A 21,273-nucleotide genomic window follows, 5' to 3' on the forward strand; every position below is an offset into this window, starting at 1 on the left:
TCCACTTCAGAACATAATATACACAATGTCTAAGTAGAAGTTAAATTGAAAGATAGAAACATTAAATCATAAAAAACAGAATCAACAATTTAAATATCTTAGTATTAAAAGCATTCCCCGACTCAAAAAGTCAACATGTCCATTCCCGTGGGCACGGTCAACGGCTTCCCAAGGTTTTGGGGCCAACGCGTAGTCAAATAAATGGGGCAAACCCATAAAATGAATCTGCGGACTTCTTATCCTTATCGTGGTCCGTCGGTATACAGGAGACCGTCCGCTCCCTTGTCTGAGAGACTTTATAAATGCTGACTGGCGAAGAATCTTGCTAGGGTTTTCCGTTGACGAATTGTTCAAGGAAGAATTGAATCTTCGGAGGAATCTCGTCCGGAGAAGAACGAAGAATCGATGGCTGAAGGCGATGGGAAGCAGTCGCTGGATTTGTTCCTCGGCATCGGCCTTGACAAGCGGACAGCGGAGAACGCTATTGTGAATGCCAAAGTGACCGCCAATCTGACTGCAGTCATCAAGGAGGTATTTGCCTCAATGTCGATCTTCAAGTGTTCATCAATTGGATTTTTTCCGTGCTCTTCTGATTTTTCATCGATTTATCGAGATAGTACGTGCTTGCATGCTTCGAAATTAGGTCCTCAGTGTGTTTTAATTGATTAAATTTGGAAGTTTTTCATATTAATTATGCAAATTTGGAGATATTTTGGTTACGCTCATGATTCATGCTCATGTTGGGTGGACTGAACGCAAGTGATTATTTTGTGCTGAATTTTGGTCGACTAGTTTTGGCCGAGTCGGTGATAGATGTTGAAGCGTTGGTGGATTGACATATGCATTGAATTGAAAAAAATCTGCTCTCTGGCTGCTCTATTGGTTATTTGATTCTGAGGGCTTAGATTGTCATTTTTCTGGATTTTTGTTCGAGTGCACTCAAGTTGTCTCGTTTTTGAGAGTGTGTGAATTGGCTGTCTGAGGTTTGCATATCTATCATGAATGTTTGAAGATATTTCGGTTACTTTTAATGTTATGCTCATGTTTTCTGCTATTCACTTGCTGCGATCCCTCGTGCTTATCCTTGCGTTTTGTTTGGATGGAGTGAATTTGAATGTCCTTTTTGAACTAAATTTTTTTTTAACTAGTTTTGGGCGGAGTGGGTAGTGGTTGTTCAAGCGTTACTGCATCTGCATAATCTGAATTAGGGATGTGCAATTCATGCGACCAGTCCAAATTTAATGCCTCCCACTGGTGCGGTTCGAATTTAGTGCCTCATTTGCATATACATTTGCAAATGTGCAAGTTGGTGCGGTTCAAATTTCGAACCTCACATCGCACACTCGCCCGAGAAACAGCACCAACACTGCACAGAGACCTAGTCTGAATGTGCGGTTCTGTGCGAATTTTTTTAAAATAAATTAGAAAACAAAAAATTGCCTCTTACTCTCAAGTCTCTCTCTCTCTCTTTCTCACTCGTTCTTCTCTCTTGCTTGCTCTTTACTCTCTTGCCCACTCTTCTCTCTCTCATTTGGTCACTCTCCTCTCTCTCTTGGCCACTCTTCTTTCTCCCCTCTGGTCATTCTTCTCTCTCTCTTGTCCACTCTTCTCTCTCTCATTTGGTCACTCTCCTCTCTTTCTCTTGCCCACTCTTCTCTCTCGCATTTGGTCGCTCTCCTCTCTCTCTTGCCCTCTCTTCTCTCTCTCATTTGGTCACCCTCCTCTCTCTCTCTTGCCCACTCTTCTCTCTCTCATTTGGTCACCCTCCCCTCTCTCTCTTGCCCACTCTTCTCTCTCGCATTTGGTCGCTCTCCTCTCTCTCTTGCCCTCTCTTCTCTCTCTCATCTGGTCACCCTCCTCTCTCTCTCTTGCCCACTCTTCTCTCTCTCATTTGGTCACCCTCCTCTCTTTCTCTTGCCCACTCTTCGCTCTCGCATTTGGTCGTTCTCCTCTCTCTCTCTCTTGCCCACCCTTCTCTGTCTCCTTCCCTCATTCTTCTCTCTCTCGCTGGCTCTTCTCTCTCTCTCGCTCTCTCTTCTGTCTCTCGCTCGCTCTTCTCTCTCTCGCTCTCTTGCTCTTCTCGGCCCCTCTCTCTATGTCACTCGCTCCTCTCTCTGTCTCTTTCTGGATCATTCTTCTCTCTCTTTCTCTCTATCACTCTTCTCTCTCACTTGCTTGCTCTTCTTGCTCTCTCTCTCTCTCCGTGTTGCTCGGTCGCTCATTTCTCTCTCGCTCGCTCCTCTTTCTCTCTCTCTCGATCACTCTTCTCTCTCACTCGCTTGCTCTTCTTGCCCTCTCTCTCCATGTTGCTCACTCGCTCTTTTCTCTCTCTTTCTCTCTCCTCTCTCTCTCGATCACTCTTCTCTCTCTCGCTCACCTGCTCTTCTTGCCCTCTCTCTCGATGTTGCTCGCTCGCTCTTCTCTCTCTCTCTCTCTATCTATCTCCACACAGTGTTCACTCTATGTGATGCAAATTGTGCTCTTCTTGTGTTATTTGTGATGCAAATTTCCGCACAAACTCGCTCCATGCCTTAGGGGGTTTGGTGCTATCAAATTTCCGCACACGTGGTACGAAAAATTCTCATCACGCCGCATGTAATTCCGTACATTGAAATGAAAACTCTGTTTTTTTTCTGTTCAATGGGCAATGTGTTTTTGAGGACTTGGATCATTAGTTCTTTGGAATTTCGTTCATCTGAGTTTCGGTTGAATCGTTTGGACTAAGTATGCATTTTCAGTCGAAACTATAATGCAGTTACTTGCCGACTGTATCATTTTATCGTTGGGTATTGGTTCCAGGGAAGCAGTACCCTCACAGACGGTTTGGTATTCATCTTTTATGACATCAGAATCCAAATTCTGGCTGTGATTAATACAAGGGAATCAAAAAGTCCATAATCTTCCATAATTTTAAGCAGAAGATAATGGTTCTCTTTCCTTCATCCTGGTATCGATTGTTTCCAATCGATGGAACTCAGTAAACTCAACGTTCGTCTTAAAGGTGTCCCTATAAATTACTTCTTAATGGAATATTCGTATCAGAGCTTGGGACTATTGAGCATGCCCGCTTATGCCAATAATTAGTGTGATTTTTTGGTCTAGTTGACTTGATGAGCTCTTTGTACCTATCTAGGTTATTCTCCTTATGTTGTCTCTGGGCAGAATTCTGAAAAACAAACTTATGTTGAGGCACATTTCATTCATAAATTCATTTATGAATCAAACACATTTCATTTTGTGCCCTTATTTTTGCAGGCGGGTGTTGCTGGCGGCTGTAATAAGAACGTTGGGAATCTCTTATACACGGTAATCACATAACAAACAGTTCTGTAATAGAAGATTGTGTAAATAGAAAATCTGTTTAGCTGAATCGGTTATCCTATAACGCATTACAGGTTGCAACCAAATATCCTGCAAATGCTCTTATCCATCGGTCCGTTCTGGTTCAGGACTACGTCATTAATTCAAAAGTAAATTCTCATCTCTTTTTCATCTCTCTTTACGAGTTCTCAGTAATGACATCATCAGGGATTACATGCACTTTCACCTTGTTGAGTTTATTCATAGTAATGACTATCGATTTCACCTTCAATGGCTGCAATAATTTGTATGCTACTTGCATTGAATATCCTGGACCATATAATGCTTGTTCCATCACCAGAGTTCACAAAATTATTTTTTTTCTTCAAAAAAATATGGGAATAATATTAATGCGAACAGAATATCACGCTTTCAGAAATTTCATCCGCTGAGTATGAGTCATCTTACAAAGTGTATGTTAATTCTTGATAGATTAAAAGCCCCGCTCAATTGGACGCAGCTCTTGTTTTTCTGGCAAGTGTTGGTCCAGATAAATGCGATTGGAGTGCTTTTGAAAGGGCATGTGGCGTAGGTATGTTTTATTAGTTTCTTCAACCCCCTTCCAAGATTTAGTTTTATGCTTCTGGCTGTTCAACGACATAAATTTACATTTTTACTGCAAATTATCAGTTTCGCTAGTCAACAGATATGACGTGACATCTTACTTGTGAATTTTTGTACCTTGATTGGCGTGGTATTACCTCGTTGTTCCATTGGCAGCTTGGGAAGTAGCGTAAACTGTAGATTTCAGTTCGCATAGATTTCTCTAATTTTGCGTCCAAAAATTTATTCTCTGAGAGACGTTAATTTCTTTATTCACGACATTTTTGTAATTTTAAGATAAAGTTGGGCTGGGGCTCCGAACAACCATTATAAATTTAGTGGAAATAAAATACGGCGCTAAATTTACTCAATATTTGCTGACTATACAATGTTCTTTACATTCTCATTCTGTTTTTGAACAGCTAGGATTTTATGGCGGTTGTATTGTCTAATCTAATATTTCCAACACTATTATTTTCATTGTTACACTGCATTTCTGACAGGCGTGGCGGTCTCAGTGGAAGAAATCGAGGCTGCAGTTTCTGCTGTTATAGAGGAGAACATGACCACAATCGTTGAACAACGTTATCGGATAAATGGTGAAACTTTTTAGTTGTTGACTATTCTATTGTAGAAGCACGAAATTATCATGTTTTATCGTGCGTAATTTGAATCCCTACCCGAACCCAGAACCAACCAAAAAGGTTTTGCAGCCAACCTTCTGCTGCAAGGAACTCACTTATTTTTAATTGAAGAATAAAATTTCTACGATTAATTGTTTGAAGTTTTAGACATCTATGTGAAAACATAACATCGAGTTGTGTTGTAAGATACCATGGTGGCACAATCAACTGCTCACATAACTGCAAATAAATATGCTGCGTAGATGTTTGCCAGGTCAGACATTTGTTGAACGATTACAAATTTCTTTTTTTGGCTAGACTGTATAACTTAGACTTATTCTCGACAAGAGATATCTTCCTCTAATAAATGTTTCTATTTGTGGATGGTGGCTGATACAAACTGATTTTGATTCATGTTCAGTTGGCAATTTGTGTGGCCAAGTGCGAAAGTGGCATCCGTGGTCAGATGCGAAAACTGTGAAGGTAGATTACCGGACAAACTGGTCTGTATACTTCAACTTGCTCAAATGCCATCAATGACGGAAGCTAGATCTACAGGAAACTATTGATACACGACTAAAAGGAATCCTTGGAGATAGAACTGCCGCAGATGACGAGAAGCCTGTCAAGAAGAAGAAGGAGAAACCTGCAAAATCTGAGGTATTGATTTGTTTTTTCAGGTTTCGGATGTTCTGTGGTGTTTTCCATTTCTTAGTTTTCCTTGTGGTTACCTTTTTGCAGGAAAAAACAGTTGTAGCTGTTGCAGCACCTCCACCATCTGAAGAAGAACTCAATCCATTCTCTATATTTCCGGCGCCGGAGGACAACTTTAAGGTGCGCAAACCTCTCTCTTGGGCGCAAATTGCACTCATTTATGCAACTTTTGGTATCGGACTATCAGTTACGGTAACATCTGTGTCCACTTGTTTAGAGGTATAAAAAACTGGCCAAAGGACATAAATGCAAAAAATACAAGATTTAGGTTGTTTTGCAAAGAGTAATATCAGATGAATATTCTCAACGCTTAATTATAGTAGCTGACCGATGGCTACTTTTTCTTCGGAGACCAATTTATATAACACGAGTTTTGTCTGTTCTCTTTACTATGAATCTCTTTTGTATTTATATTGAAAGAGCGTGGAATCTTTTTTTGACCCTTAGCATTGCTTCAGCATTTTTCCGGTGTTATTGCTTAATTATTTTTGAGTGCCTTCAATAAATTTAACTGGGGGGATAGACTAGGTCCACACTGAAACATTTGTTTACCAGGATATTGGAGCAATTTACGAGAGTAGAGGTTTACTAGCGCATAAATAAACAAACTGTCTGAGATGATTATTCTCAACTGTTTGGAATTGTGACTCACCGAACACAGCTTTTTCTTTCACTGAGACCATTTTGAATGATGCGATTTTTTCTGTGATCTTTTGAAGAGATCTCTTTTTTTAAATCCTTAACTTTGTTTTCTCAGCATCTATTACCGGTGCTATTGTTTAATTACTTAGCTGCGGTGAATATGCTAGGTCCATACTGAAATATTTTTTAGTGACGGAAATATATGGCGGGCTCACAATTCCAAAGACAAACTTGAGACGCACCTAAAACTTACTGGTGCTAAAGTGTATACTAGATTCCCTCCGGAGCCAAACGGATACCTCCATATTGGTCATGCCAAGGTAATTATTCATCTTTCCTTTTGAAGTGTTGGCTGTCTCCCTGCAATATTAAAAGTTAATGACTATTTCAGGCTATGTTCATCGACTTTGGTCTTGCCAAGGAGAGAAACGGTTGTTGCTATCTGAGGTGGAGAAAAAATTCAGCTGTTTCCTTATCTTTACATTATTGTTCTTCCAGGATGTTTTTCTGGAATTTGGCTGTGATATTTTTTTCCCATTTTATGCAGATACGATGACACAAATCCTGAAGCTGAGAAACAAGAGTACATTGACCATATACAAGAGATTGTCGAGTGGATGGGTTGGAAGCCGTTCAAGGTAAACAACCTGTAGGGTTTGCCATCAACAGTGACTAGGGATTGTAATGATGGTGATGATGAATAACCATAGTTATAGGGTTTCCAATAGCTGTTATTGTCATCGTCACTGTCATTGTCTTTTAGTTTCCAAGAGTCATCATTATCACAGTCATTGTTATCCATTATTTCCGAGCGAAGATTGCACATTTAACTATGTTGTCATCATCATCATCAACCAATTTCCAAGATCTGTCATTTTCATTATCACCGTCATCGGTAGGTTGATGAAGAATCTATATCTTTGTCTTCCAGTTTCGAAGAGCCATCATCATCATCATTCTTATCCATCTTTTCCAAGCTAAGATTCAATTTGTAGTCATGTCATTGCCATGTTCATCTAGCTTCCATATATCATCATAATCATAATCATTGTCGTGTTTCCATGGATCATCATTGTCATCGTCATTGATATCTAGTTCCTAAAATCTGTCATTGTCTTCATCACCATCATCCATCGATTGAAAAGGAATTGCCACCTTTTTCTGCTTTCTGCAAGCCATCATCATCACCATCGCTATTCATCTTTTCCAAGCTAAGATAGAGCATTTAATCATGTCATCGTCATGCTAATCCAGCTTCCAAGGTTCATCATTTTCATCATCGTCCATTGGTAGATAAATCATAATCATCATCATCATTTGTTGAATCCCCCACACAGCACATAGACCGATGATGATGACAATCACCTGGCTGCCAACCCTAACTATTGATCTGTTTATGATGCTCATTTTTCTCCCTAGCTTTTACTTACGGGTTGATTTCCAGGTAACATACACCAGCGATTACTTCCAAGAGTTGTATGACTTGGCAGTGGAGTTGATCCGCAGGGATCGGGCATATGTCGACCATCAGGTGCACATTAATAAATATTTGCATTTGTATCAAACTTTATCCCGATTATTTCAAAGCAATCCGTGATTAAAAAATACTTTTTTGTTTTTTATTCAGAGTCCAGAGGAGATTAAGGAGTATCGGGAAAAGATGATGAACAGCCCGTGGAGAGATAGACCGATCGCTGAGTCGTTAAAGCTTTTTGAGGATATGAGGCGTGGTCTGATTGAAGAGGGCAAGGCAACACTCCGGATGAAGCAAGATATGCAGAGTGAGAACAAAAATATGTACGATCTGATAGCGTATCGTATCAAGGCAAGTGCGTTCATTCTCCATTCCCTTAATTTTTTTATAGATTTATTTTGACTGATTTTCTCCACTTATTTTCAGTTCGCTCCCCATCCGCATGCTGGAGACAAGTGGTGCATATACCCGAGTTACGATTATGCCCACTGCATTGTTGATTCCATTGAAAATATTACCCACTCTGTGAGTTCTTAAAAAATTTCGAAGCCCCTCTTGATGGTCTTAGGGTTAGGCGGTTGAATTTTTAGGATTGAAGTTGGATCAATTTGATCAATATTTAGATCAAAGATTCATCCAACGATTCAGATCAAAAGAATCGATCGCCGTATTTTGATCTGAAAAATGACAATGCCAGAAGTTTGATCGATGTGTTGGACTCTTGGGGTCCATTATTTTTGCCTTTTGTGCCTCATTATTTAATTTTTTAAATATTTTTATTATTCTTCGAACAAGTCAGCCGATCCATCATCGACTGAGGATCTATTCGATCAAAAAGGATCCATCAAATACCATATTTGATCCTATCAGGATCTGGCTGTACTTTAGATGGTGTCGAGGGTGTCATTTATTATGGTTCTTTTATTCATTATTATTTTATCATAATATATTTTTTTTGCTGCTTGTTATAAAATCATGCTTCTGTGTTTCTATGAAGCTTTGTACACTGGAGTTTGAGATAAGACGAGCCTCGTATTATTGGCTGCTGCAAGCGCTGGACCTTTACCAGCCTTACGTGTGGGAATACTCTCGGTTGAACGTCTCTAACACAGTCATGTCCAAACGAAAGGTACCTTTTCATGTTAATTTTTACCCGAGAAATATAGTTTTTTGTATTCTCTGATGTTAATTGTTTTTGGTATGATCACCATGTCAGTTGAACAGACTGGTCATGGAGAAATGGGTGGACGGCTGGGATGACCCGCGGATGTTGACTCTCGCTGGATTGCGGCGACGAGGAGTTTCCGCTACTGCAATTAATTCCTTTATTAGAGGAATTGGGATCACGAGAAGGTTATATTAATTTGTGTTGCTTTGTTCTTTAGCTTCTCTTTAGGAGTATATCTAAAATTCTACAACTTCCATTCCACAGTGATAACAGTTTGATAAGGTATGATCGCCTGGAGTATCACATTAGGGAAGAGATGAACAAGACCTCTCCAAGGACGATGGTGGTGCTGCATCCTCTCAAGGTTTTTTTTTTTTCTTATTTATTTTCTCTGGAGATAATTATAATACTTTCCTCCAAAAAAGGAGAATGGAAACCATGACTGCGTAGCCGATGAGTTGTCAGCTAATTTTTGTCGTTATCGTCACAGGTTGTGATTCAGAATTTCGAGAGTGATTCGGCGATTCAGCTGGACGCAAAATGTTGGCCTGATGCTCAGGCGGACGACAATTCTGCGGTTTACAAGGTGATCCATCTGCAATAATTTCGATAAAAGATTAGGAAATTTCCCGTAAATTCAACAGGATAATTATTTTCTTCTTAGTCCACTCGAAAAGACATTTAACCATATTGTGCAATAAAAATAATAAAGGGCTAAAAAACTTAGTCCCAGGTTTTGGGTAAATTCGGGCTCTTTGTTCGTATTTATCTTTTATATTAAAGTGCCCTAATTTCGCTGACCGGAATGAATGAGCCCATCTTTGACTTTACGCCTTCACATTAGTCTCCTTAAAAAAAACTAATATCAGTGCCCTAATTACAAGTTGTTTCTGGCCAAAGGTTCTATAATTATTTTCGTCATTTCAGATCCCCTTTTCGAAAATCATTTACATCGAGCAATCGGATTTCCGTGTCAAAGATTCTAAGGATTACTATGGGTTGGCCCCGGGAAAATCCGTTCTCCTCAGGTAATAAACATCTATATCATCAACTATCGCGTATAAATTTTCAACTTTATGATTATTTTTATTTTTGTAAGATATGCTTTCCCCATTAAATGCACCGGAGTGGTGTATGATGATTCTGGCTCCGTCACCGAGATCCACGCCGAGTACGATCCTTCCAAGAAGACAAAGCCCAAGGTTATAAATAATCGAGACTTTTCGAAGATTGTTTCTCGCTAATTTCCAATTTAGTATTTTTTCCTAAAGTGTTTCTTTTCATTCCTCAGGGCGTTCTTCACTGGGTAGCCCAGCCGTCTCCGGGCGTCGACCCACTTAAAGTCGAAGTCAGGCTTTTCGAGAAGCTCTTCTTATCCGAGGTGAGTTAGATCTGTGTACGGCTCGGCATGGTCAACGTCATCGACCCTGGTTAATGGTTGGCAATGACATTGACATTGATGATATCATGGCTGATTGCGATGACGTTGATGGCCTATGTTAAACAACTGTTTTCGGCTGACGATATTTGGATCAAATGGATGGCCCAAATAGACTTGGCTGACTAGAGGATTATACTTATTGATGTTTGCGGTTGACAATATTTGGGTCAATTGGATGGCCCAAATAGTATAAGACAGCAGTCGACCACCATCACCACGATGGGGTGTTTGATGTTGACGTTGACAACGTCGTCGACAAGTTATCAATCAGTTGTCAACATCGTCGGCCGTGCCGAACCCTAGACCTGACTTGGAATCATCACCTGTGACGGTGACGCCGTCCGGTGACGGGATGTCGCGTAGGGTGACGTGGGCATCACGTCGTGGATGTGATTGACAACAACGTTTGTGATTGATGATGTTTGAGTCAACTGGATGAACCAAATGGTCAAAGGCAGCAGTCATCCGCCATCATTGCCAATGGTCAAAGGAACCAAATGGTCAATGGGTGGTTGACGACGACGTCGATATTGTCAACAAATCATCGAACCCTTGACCTGACTGGCTAGTGGATGTCTTGAACTGGATTTGACGAAAATTACGGTCGTGCCACGCAGAATCCTGCTGAGCTGGAAGACTGGCTCGCTGACCTGAACCCTAATTCCAAAGAGGTTATCCCCGAAGCCTTCGCCTCCCCGTATTTGGCAGATGCCTCGATGGGCGACCGGTTCCAGTTCGAGCGACTCGGTAATTAAACATCTCCTCATTTTCCTGATAGCTTATCTTAGTTTTGTGATATTTGAGAAATCCAAAATGAAGAGAACCTTCTCAAATTTTATTGTTTACCTTGATTTTTATGCAGGTTATTTCGCCGTGGACGTTGACTCGACGCCGGAGAAGCTCGTGTTCAACAGGACCGTCAGTCTTCGCGATTCTTACTCCAAAGCTAAGTGATTTTATCCTTCTATTGTTATTTAAAGATATTGCATAAATGTATTTTCAAAGCTAAGTGATTCTTTTTCCGTTCACCATCTAAAATAAAACCTGTCCACCAATTTACATGCGAACGGACCCTGGAGTCTCCTTTTAAAAGTCAACATCTTGGCAAGGCCTTGATCGTTGACTTTTCTAACGAGTCAACGTCGTTGACTATCTCTCTCTCCATTGACTCTGCAATGTGTTGTAGGCCCTGGAATTATACCACCCAGTTAGAATTTTATTTCCGTGTCTTACTTAAAAAAGGATGAGAGGGCAAGGAGATAAATAAACCTTCAAACTAGTAGACTCGGAAAATCCCAATGCCCGCCTTCCGCCTCCGGATTTGGCCATGTTCTGCGATTTAAGTTTAAAAATACGATGAAAAAACCAGTTTTAAATGATAAATAAAACCGTTTTAAAACGCATACCAGTAGGAAATCAGGAGTCCTCCCGCCTTTATCTTGCACAAACTGGCAGAGATACAAAACCCCGTCGCAAGCAAGATCCTGTGTCAGAACCAGTTTTCATGTTAGATGGGTCTTGTATTAATTGCAGAGATTATGAAATTAATGAAATTTGGTATCACTGACTGGACAATTTTTCCATCTTGGGGTGAAAAAACCGTCCCGTGCGTAGGCATCGGACGATGATGACTGTATGAATACACCAACTATAGAACTTCTATGATTCTGAACTTCTATTGTTTTCCGTCCCCGATGTCAGACGGTATCGGGAGGCACGGTTCCGGGGTGGGACGGTTTTGGCCTATCCAAAAGAATAGGATGCGGGAGTAGACTAAAACCGTCCCGAACCGACCTTCCATCCCGTCCAGGGCGTTTCATGCATCTTAACTGGATTAGTTCAGGGATGCGAACGGAACAATTTTTTCGTCCCAGGACAAAAAAATCGTCCCGTCCAAGGATATGGACGAAATTCGGGACGAAAATTCGTCCCAAGGACCACCAGACGGGACGATTTTCGTCTCATGGGACGAAATAACCGTCCGTTCGGAGGTCTCGGACGATGGACGGACTAATGTGGGTGAAAAACCGCAGGATTCACATCCTCCGTTGAGATGTAGCCACATGGCCTTCCTATGACGATTTGCATCAAAGTCCCTGTATTTTTTCCGGGGTGTAAACTGATGCAGCTGAGAAATAATTGTACATATGTCCATTTGGATTCTGTCTCCTCCATGGTTCCCTAAAAACTTAGAAAAATCTATATTACTATATTAAAAATATCATATGTTTTTTTCGTCCGGGACGAGGGATGGGACGGGACGAAAATTCGTCCCGGCTGGACTGGACGGGATGGTTTTCGTAACGTCAGACAAAAATTCGCCCCGTCCTACGTCCCTACACTGGATCCGGACATCAGACGGGACGAAATTCGTCCCGTCCATCGTCCACGTCTGGGATGATTTGGAACTACACATGCATCTTAACTGGATTATTTCCTGGTTTTTTAATTACCTGCTTGCCCTCGATTGCACTCATCTTTGCGTCCTGGAAGAAAATCGAGTGTTAATTTAGTCGGATATTATTAAACTACGGACGATTAAATCATGAGGATGAGAAGTCCCACCAGAGTTGAGAGAAATAATTCAATCGCTTTAACGTCATCTCCGATTCTCCCAATTTTACCATTTGCATCAATGACCTGGTTAAGATAATAAAAATGTATTATATAAAATAATAAAAAATTGATATAATCAAATTAAGCTGAGGCTTACCTCTCTCTTTATCTCCTTTAAATTTAAGTTCTGTTCGTCAACTTTTCCATCCAAGCACTCTATTCTCTGCGTCAGATGGCGCTTTGTTGCCTGGGAAAGAAAGTGGCTTTAAACTAGCTAATATTACAGCGATTAAAAGATAGGGGAAAAAAAAAGATAATGGAATCAGTAGCAATCTATATTTCTGCTAAAAAACGCTTTTAAAGTAATAGTAAACATCGAGAAAACAAAAGAATTTGAAATAATAACGCGAAAAAAAGAACCGATAAAAAAAGAAAACCAATCCAGCTAAAAAAAAGACTGTCTCATATAAAACACGTTGTTTGATAATTTTAAGAATCGCCTAATCTGAAAAATGAGTAATCAGTGAACCGAACCTTTTCCAGATCAAATGAGAAGAAAGTTTGCAATGAAACAAGGAGTTTGTAGAGAAAATAAATTTGTGGAATAACCAATATTATTCCAATAGATGGAATCTTATGAAAATTAAATTGTAGTCACAAATGAGAAAATGGAAAGGGGGAAAACTTACAGCAAGAGCAGAAGAAACTTGCTCCAGATGCTTCGTCATGCTTGAGACTGCATTAGCCATGCTGCGCTTTGTAACGTACATAAGATCCCCGATGGAATAACCCTGATGAATTTTGAAATTCCATCAAGTTTACTAAATATCTAACTAATTATTGCTATAGATATTTTTCAGGACTATAATTAAAACAGGCAAATTCATTCTCACCAGTAGAATTAATTGTAATTACATTATTCTATCGAGATTACTAAGTGTATTAGTAATTTCCTCATCTGTTGATAAGGCGCAAGAAATTGTATCTAATTACTGCTGCAGATAGTTTTTCAGGACAAAAATAAAACAGACAAAGTCATTCTCTGAAGTCAATTAGAATCGCTCGTAGTAGCAAATACTAGATGAAGATTACTAAATATATTGGTAATTTCCTCATCTTTTGATAAGATGCTAGAAATAAAACTGGCAAAGTCATTCTTAGAAGTCAAGTAGAATTGATTGTAATTGTCTGATTACATTTACAATTTTTTTCAAAACCTTTAGAGTAAAAAAAGATTCTCAAAATAATTGGACAAAACTTATAGATTAGGTTGTGGACGGATTTTTTTATTAAATTCACTGTTCAACAAAAAAACATGGGAAAAACTCTTAACCTTCCACCACATGTATCCGTATCCCAGGAGCCCCAGAGGGGCAAGTGGCATTATAAGCGAGAGAGCATTTCCTGGAGGATAATTCCATGTTAGCTTCTAATAAATAAGACCATAAATTTTCAGCAATATAAATGTCAAATACTTCATTTTGGACCAGGATATTATTAAGAAAAAATTATATTTTTTCAGCTTTATAACATGAAAAATATGAAAATGCAAATTTGATGGGGACTTCATCAGACTTTTAATGAGACTACTCTACTTGGGATATTATGGAAGAATTGGTTTGGCGATCCATTGAAAACTTCATAGATTTTTCTCAAGTGCTCTGACTTGGGGACATGTCATTACTTAACCTTTAATTACTAAAGTGAGTCGGTTGACAAACACACGGTTTCAAAGTAAATAATTCTTTATTTCAAGGTAGATTTCTTTCAGAGGTTATGAAGTGTAGAAGATTTTGAAGAAATGATATGGTGATCCATATAGAGACCTTTGTGGGACGAACTGTAGACAATTGTTTTGTATTATCAGTTGGCAAACTCCATTTATTTTTCTTCGGAAACTATTCTTCGTAAAGAAAAAACTCCAACTTGGGATATTATTTCATTCCTCAGTATAATCAGCACGAACGAATACAAGGAGTCAGACGAAATAGAGATGGTTTCAATGTAAAGAATTATTTATTTTGGGTTAGATTTCTTTCAGAGGCTACCAAGAACAAAATATTTTGAAGAAATGGTATGGCGATCCGTGGAACTACCTTGGTTGGATGATCCGTTAAGAACTGTAATGGGACGAGAGGCAGACATCCGCTGAACTTCTCTGGCCAAACGATCAAGCTGTACAGTAAATATAAAGCCACTGAGAGAAATCCTCATAAAAGCTGCACATATATCCCTTCTTCAGCAACCGAAATCCTAATTTTGAATTTATATATTAAATTTAAATTCTGATTCCTTCGCAAAAACTTGAGAAGCCATCAAAGTTGGCCAAGTTACAACGAATGAGCCGGCATATGAAATGTGTCTTTAATGGATAAAGATCACCAAATTTTTCGATCGTTCAAGTTTCCCAATAGGTAATTTCACTGGAAAAACTAACATGTCTCGATGAAGCATTGCATGTCGATAAGTTTTTCCATTTTGGGTGCCAAACACGAAATGAATCTGCGTTATCCTGTTCAGTTTTCTTATTTATTTGCCATATGAATCAATAATTTGGAATTGAATTTAAGAAAGATCACCAAATTTCAAGACGTTTAAGCTCTTCCCGACGCAAAAGGCAAAACACTTCTCGAGTTTTTGTCGTTGAAAGATTATATGTCTTTGAACTTTCCCTCATTTTCTCATTCAACTTTAATATAATAGGAGGATGAAACAAGATATTGGCATTTTGAATCAGGAAAATTACGGAATCCCCCAAAAATCTCCTTCAAGACGTCAAACTAACATAATTTTAAATCTATTATCTTTTATTTTACACTTGTAGCCAAGTTTGATGGAGGAATTAATATCATCATGAAAAAAAAAAAAAAATACCTGGCTGACAAGGAGGGAAGTCTCATGATCACCTTGAGAAGCATCGCCAGAATTCTCCAATCCCTTGACCATGGCCTTCAGTAAAAAAAAAACGAACCAATACGATCAAGCTCGGAATCCAAAAGAACAAATAACTCCAAATAAAACATATTTAACACCAAAAATTCGCATCTAACCTGAATTTCCCCGATGATATCAGAAAGCTTGCCATTACGCAACAGGATCGACCCCGTGTAACCTAATTCACCAAATATCATTGAAATTACGACACAAGAACGAGAAAGAACATCGGGTTCAACAAAGAGACAATCACAACAGGATTAAATTACCTGCTCCGACCAAGATGGCGATCTTCGAAAGGCCCATTCCAGCCTGCATTGCCATGCCGCCGGACGAAACCCCCTTCCAGTACAAGGCCAGAAGACCCAGCGAAGAATAAGTATGGGCTATACAAAGCAACAAACTAGGCCCATATTAAGAGCCCGTGGATGACGGATAACGGTTGGTGGATGACGGCTAACGGATAACGGTAAACGGTTGAAGGCTTGTTGCTATAGTGCGGGGGACGCGGACGGGACGGTTTTTCGCCCGATGACGAAAACCGTTCCGTCCGAATATACCAGACGAAAATTCGTCCCGGGGGGGCATCAGACGGGACGGTTTTCATCCCGCGGGACGAAACAATCGTCCGTCCGGAAGCTCCGGACGATGGAAGGACGAATCTGGACGGAAAACCGCCAGATTCACATCCGACGGTTAAGATGTTGCCACGCGGCCTCGCTATGACAATTTGCATCAAAGTCCCTGTATTTTAATCTATGTTAATATATTAAAAATATTAAATTTATTTTTTTCGTCCAGGACAAATTTTAGGACGAAAATTCGTCCAGGGAGGACTGGATGGGACGAAAAACCGTCCCTAGATTATTGGACGGGGCGGTCTTTTTGTCGGTGGACAAAAAACCGTTAGCATTGGACGTAGGACGGGACGAATTTCGTCTCGAACCGTCCACGTCCCGTCCCGTCTGCGTCCCTGCACTATACTTGTGGAAGGAAGTGTTTATCAATATGGTCAGTCATCTATCACAGATATAGTGCATGGACTCAGACGGGATGGCAGTTTAGTCCTTGGATAAAACATCATTTACTAGTTTGTACGATCGACCGGACGAAGAATTGTTCGTCGATCCACAGACATTACAATTGTTTCGTCCATGGAAGAAATAACCATCCCGTTCGGGGCCTTGGACGGCAGACATGACAGTTTCTACGTCCTGCCGAAGTCATTATCTGCCTCAAAGCTCCAGCTGGAATTCAACACGGTGTTGTGCCAAGTGTCCTATTCCGAGTGGCCTAATGCATTGCTTGTCTCGAACGTGAGAGGGGACGAGAATATCACGGACGAGACGGTTTTCGGACGGAAGGGGAAGTACACGACAATATTTGGGACGGGACGATTTGGACAAACTTCTAAAAATTGGGACGTAGAACGTGACAATCTCTGTCCCGTCCCGTCCTTCATCCCCATCCTGGACGATTGTGCAGTAAAATTATTCACAAAGCCTGTAGTTTTCTTCCATTCTCGTCTCGTCTCGGGGATTCACAAAGCATGATGACAGAATAGACAAAATACATTTGTAAATTCACCTTATATTGGCACGTGATGAAGGAACTTTAAGTTAAGCATAATTGTTAGGGACGGAATGGATGACGTGGAAGTCATTAATCTTGTCCATATCAGACAACATGTGGCATGGGGGGGGGGGATGAATTTTCATTCAGGGATGAAAAATTTTGTCTAGTTTAAAACTTGTGGATGTTAGAGAGGATAATATCGCATTGGGGCTCAGATGAGTCAGTGTTAGTGTTCACCCGTACGATATTCGATATTGGACAATCTGGATGAAATATAGTCTATTTCTAATGCCAGTATCGGATAAACGCGATTATCAAATTATTGCCTGATATCGGATATTGGGACGGATACCGAAGGGTTCCAGAAGGAGGTGAATTAAGACGCCGGTATCGGATATTGGAATCCATACCGATGATATCTATCTGGATATCAGTTAATTTTATAAATAAACATAGTCACATATTAGAAAAAACAAAATAAAACAGTTGAATACATTCTTCTTTTGCAATGGTATAGTGTCAATGAATAAAAACACCTGTTAAACTCACACCTGTCAGAATGATAGACCAATCAACACAGTCCCGCTTTAGCCCAATTTTATAATATTAACACTTAACTTAATAGTAGTTAAGTAATTGAACGATAATTACTTTATTTATGCAAACAAGAAGAGAGTAAAAGTTAATTACGTATTTTTATGCTTCATACTAATACAAATAATCATTAAATTATTTTCCAACTTATTAATTGGATATTGAAAAAGTGATCTGTCATCGATATCTGATATCATCATGCAATCCTCGAGAGAAAGGAGGATGCCAATATCGCAACCAATATTAAATATCGGAATCCGGACAGGGGAACACTAATCAGTGGACTCGTCCAGCACCTCCACAATTGTTCGAAGGACAATGACGGTCGACATAAAAGAATGCGTCAACGTTTGTGGCATCCCGTCGTCCCTCACGTGAACGTAAGCGTCATCCGCAATGACACAAAGGAGGACGGATGACGTCATCGCGAAGACCAACGTTGTGATGATGCGGACGATTGTTCGAGACTGGCACTACAACAGCCAATCAGAAACGAGGAAACTGGCTCACGAGGATCGCGATCCGGAATTCCGTAGAAACTAATCTGCGCCGTTCGTTAATACTTTTATTCAACGGTTAGGATAATTGTTTTTCCCGCCAATAACATCCCTAAAAAATTCAAATCCTCTCCGCTCCATATAAATACTCTCCCCTCTTCGACTCGTTGTAGATCAGACGTTCAAATTCAAGTAAACTCGGAGATATCGGAGGAATTCGATCTAGCAATGGCGCGTACGAAGCAGACAGCGAGGAAATCGACAGGCGGGAAGGCGCCGAGAAAGCAGTTGGCGACGAAGGCGGCCAGGAAATCTGCTCCGGCCACCGGTGGCGTGAAGAAACCCCACCGATTTCGCCCTGGAACTGTTGCTCTTCGAGAAATCCGCAAGTACCAGAAGAGCACCGAGTTGCTGATCCGCAAGTTGCCATTCCAGCGATTGGTTAGGGAGATCGCGCAGGATTTCAAGACGGATTTGAGATTTCAGAGTTCTGCGGTGTCTGCGCTGCAGGAGGCCGCGGAGGCGTACCTGGTAGGTCTGTTTGAGGATACTAACCTCTGTGCCATTCATGCGAAGCGTGTGACGATCATGCCCAAAGATATTCAGTTGGCTCGCCGGATTCGCGGTGAAAGGGCTTGAGAACGCTGTAACGCTGACTATGGTTGTACGCGATGTGTATTTTCGTTGTTGAAATTAGACTCATATTTTCTTCACTCGACGCTACACATTTTGAATCTCTTGTTAGCTTCTTCCGAATAAACATTTCTTGGACGAAACTCTTTTAGAACCCCGCACAAGCAGTCAGAATTTATGCATACATCCCAAGTCTCTCAAATTTGTTCGAGAACGCTGCAGTATATGTCAAGCATAGAATGCAGCCTAATTTTCATTAGGATTGAAATCATATATTAACTATAACATCTTTCATAAAGATTGTTTACTTGTAGTTATATTAGCAGTACAGTTGTGTTGTTAATCTATCTGCGGTTCGATATTGCAACATTATTTCCATTGTTTACTTGTTATATTTCCATGCGAGCACGAAAATCAATGTTTAAATTCTCTATCCGGACGTATATCAATTAAATTTCATATCTGTTCAAGATAGCTAGTCAAATAAGAACACAATTTTTATTATTATTTACACTTCCTAATTGGCAAATCGAAATGTGGACAAGTGACTTGATGATCATATATCTGGACTTAATACTTAATTTAACACCCTCATTTAAAGTGATCATATCGAATTTTCTCAAATACAGATATTATCAAATTCACTGCATCCATTCCCGAGATCTCAACAACCGATTCTCATGATTTTATTTTGATATTCGTAGTTGTGCAGCAAGTTACTTTAATTTATCATAATCAATATTATAATTACTTCCTTGATAGAGAAAATAATGGCTAAAGTGTTTAAGTTGATCCCTTTACCATTATAATCTCTATCAAGTTATTATGATATTGATTATGATATAGGAAGTAGTTATGATAGCTCTTATTTTTCCTTGATAGATATTGAATCTCGAAGAATATTGTCTCATAAAATATATAGCTAATCTTGTAAAACATAATATTCTCATTTTCAAGTTGTTCCACTTTACTCAGTCTCCCTTTCTCCTTAGCTCGCCTTGGCCCCATTTGGTCTTCACGCTACTTCCAACAAAACAACGCTTGTTCACTCTTTAGAACCTTCGAGAAGCATTCAAATTCATCATGATTAATAAAACAAATAAGAATCAAGAAAAATAGAAAAGTAAGCAAAATAAGTCCACAATTTTTCAATAATCATTTACTTCAGCTTTGGTAGATTTTGGTGTTGCACTTTTACTAGTTTTCTTGGGTTCTATCTATGCATTCATCCTTTTTAAGTATTTGACATTCATAGGAGGCATGTTTTCACTAGTTGTCCAATCTTTTGAGATTGATAACGTAGGTAATCTATCAAAATTGTGGATAATAAATTATTCCTAATCCTTATCAGATCTATTATTGCTGTAGTGGCAAACAGAGGTTTCATCTTCAAGTGGGCTGATATTCAACCAACTTTGATCTATTTATGCACCTTAAGTTAACAGTATTCATTCAGTTGTCATTGATACTCTTAGAATTTATGTTGCTATATATTACTATCCACCATGTCTAGTCAGCCCACTAGAAGCATTTTCATCTTTTGCATTTCCTTTGCATTTGCCTTTAAATATGTAGCCCTCCTCATTGGAGGGCAGGACATGAGTTGCTAAGTAGTATTTTCCTTTGTTAGTCTCTCTCTCTCTCTCTCTCTCTCTCTCTCTACGTCCACTCTGTCAAGTTCTGTCTCTCTGGCAACTCCTACTCCCCTGTTTCACCACCGCTCTCATCCTCTCAGCGTCGTCCACTCCACTAGGGTCAACCTCATTCTCAATACGATCTCGGTTGGGATCTTATCACTATAATCACTATCTGTCTTGTCTAATACTTTCCTCTCCTATCAAGCTACTTAAATCATCTCATACATGGAGTTATAGACTCTGAGGACATCTTCAATAAGAAAATTCATATTTATGTACATACCTAATAACATAAATTCTAATTGTGATGAAGTTCTTATGGTGAAGCTCTAGTTTCAATGACAAGTTTTCAATGTTTTAAAATAATATCTCTGAAGAAAATTAACATGTTATTGATTGAAATGTTACACTCATCGTCAGCTTCATCGCTTGATCTTAAAGCCCCGCTAAATGCATCCATATTTGTAAAAAATAATTATTCAATAATAATACATTAAAAATAAAATTTAATAAATTCAACTATCTATCTCCTTTAGGAATTGTTGTAGAGATAAGTTGAAAAAATGGGCACAGAAGGCACATAATATTGGTTGGCAAACTTTGAGCTGCTTAATAGGGTTATTTTTATTTAACCTTAAGCACATGATACATAATATTTCATTACGAGTTCAAAACCATAAAAAGGGTGGATAAATCGATTTTAATATCACATTCCATAAAAAGTGGGACGAATATGGTACATATTTGAAGAATAAAATGTGCTGAAAAAAAGTAACTGATTTAAAACTAATATTTAATGCAAAGATCCTTTAACTTACTCAAGGATTTTTTTTTGAGGTAATCCATGATAGAAGTGATATAGATTAAATAACAAAGAGGAGG

General features: G+C 39.4%; 3 protein-coding genes across 3 annotated transcripts; 2 read left to right on the plus strand and 1 right to left on the minus strand.

Annotated features, from left to right (window-relative positions):
- The first annotated feature begins 295 nt into the window (after positions 1-295).
- OVA9 (glutamine-tRNA ligase, putative / glutaminyl-tRNA synthetase, putative / GlnRS) lies at positions 296-10,987 on the plus strand. The gene is made up of 23 exons (XM_078571990.1): positions 296-531; positions 3,256-3,306; positions 3,396-3,470; positions 3,793-3,892; positions 4,407-4,502; positions 4,948-5,009; positions 5,085-5,186; positions 5,268-5,360; positions 6,050-6,202; positions 6,274-6,329; positions 6,430-6,520; positions 7,327-7,413; positions 7,510-7,707; positions 7,783-7,881; positions 8,354-8,485; positions 8,573-8,709; positions 8,789-8,888; positions 9,015-9,110; positions 9,452-9,552; positions 9,624-9,726; positions 9,816-9,905; positions 10,583-10,712; positions 10,828-10,987. Exons 1-23 carry the CDS (start codon positions 406-408, stop codon positions 10,917-10,919), a joined length of 2,370 nt encoding a protein of 789 aa, XP_078428116.1. The 5' UTR covers positions 296-405; the 3' UTR covers positions 10,920-10,987.
- On the minus strand, positions 10,913-15,852 carry LOC144700559 (uncharacterized). The gene is made up of 12 exons (XM_078571992.1): positions 15,725-15,852; positions 15,572-15,633; positions 15,396-15,470; positions 14,618-14,696; positions 13,855-13,925; positions 13,211-13,312; positions 12,679-12,768; positions 12,531-12,605; positions 12,419-12,451; positions 11,372-11,449; positions 11,235-11,297; positions 10,913-11,154 (listed from the first exon to the last, which is right to left on the minus strand). Exons 1-12 carry the CDS (start codon positions 15,777-15,779, stop codon positions 11,059-11,061), a joined length of 879 nt encoding a protein of 292 aa, XP_078428118.1. The 5' UTR covers positions 15,780-15,852; the 3' UTR covers positions 10,913-11,058.
- Positions 15,853-18,278: 2,426 nt separating this feature from the next.
- LOC144700560 (histone H3.2) lies at positions 18,279-18,834 on the plus strand. Its single transcript, XM_078571993.1, has one exon. The coding sequence runs from the start codon at positions 18,350-18,352 to the stop codon at positions 18,758-18,760; it is 411 nt and encodes a 136-aa protein (XP_078428119.1). The 5' UTR covers positions 18,279-18,349; the 3' UTR covers positions 18,761-18,834.
- Positions 18,835-21,273: the final 2,439 nt, after the last annotated feature.

This window comes from Wolffia australiana, chromosome 3 (assembly GCF_029677425.1).
Source record: "Wolffia australiana isolate 7733 chromosome 3, ASM2967742v1".
Lineage (NCBI taxonomy): Eukaryota > Viridiplantae > Streptophyta > Magnoliopsida > Alismatales > Araceae > Wolffia > Wolffia australiana.

Bases quoted from the DNA above. Each gene is read 5' to 3' on its own strand.
- OVA9 (XM_078571990.1), top strand. From the start codon at position 406: ATGGCTGAAGGCGATGGGAAGCAGTCGCTGGATTTGTTCCTCGGCATC. The intron at 3,307-3,395 runs GTAATCACATAA...AACGCATTACAG, and splicing joins TTGGGAATCTCTTATACACG to GTTGCAACCAAATATCCTGC. The intron at 7,414-7,509 runs GTGCACATTAAT...TTTTTTATTCAG, and splicing joins GGGCATATGTCGACCATCAG to AGTCCAGAGGAGATTAAGGA.
- LOC144700559 (XM_078571992.1), bottom strand. From the start codon at position 15,779: ATGGCAATGCAGGCTGGAATGGGCCTTTCGAAGATCGCCATCTTGGTC. The intron at 13,313-13,854 runs GTTAAGAGTTTT...AAAATTCATCAG, and splicing joins ACGGATACATGTGGTGGAAG to GGTTATTCCATCGGGGATCT. The intron at 12,769-13,210 runs GTAAGTTTTCCC...TTTCTTTCCCAG, and splicing joins AAGTTTCTTCTGCTCTTGCT to GCAACAAAGCGCCATCTGAC.
- LOC144700560 (XM_078571993.1), top strand. From the start codon at position 18,350: ATGGCGCGTACGAAGCAGACAGCGAGGAAATCGACAGGCGGGAAGGCG.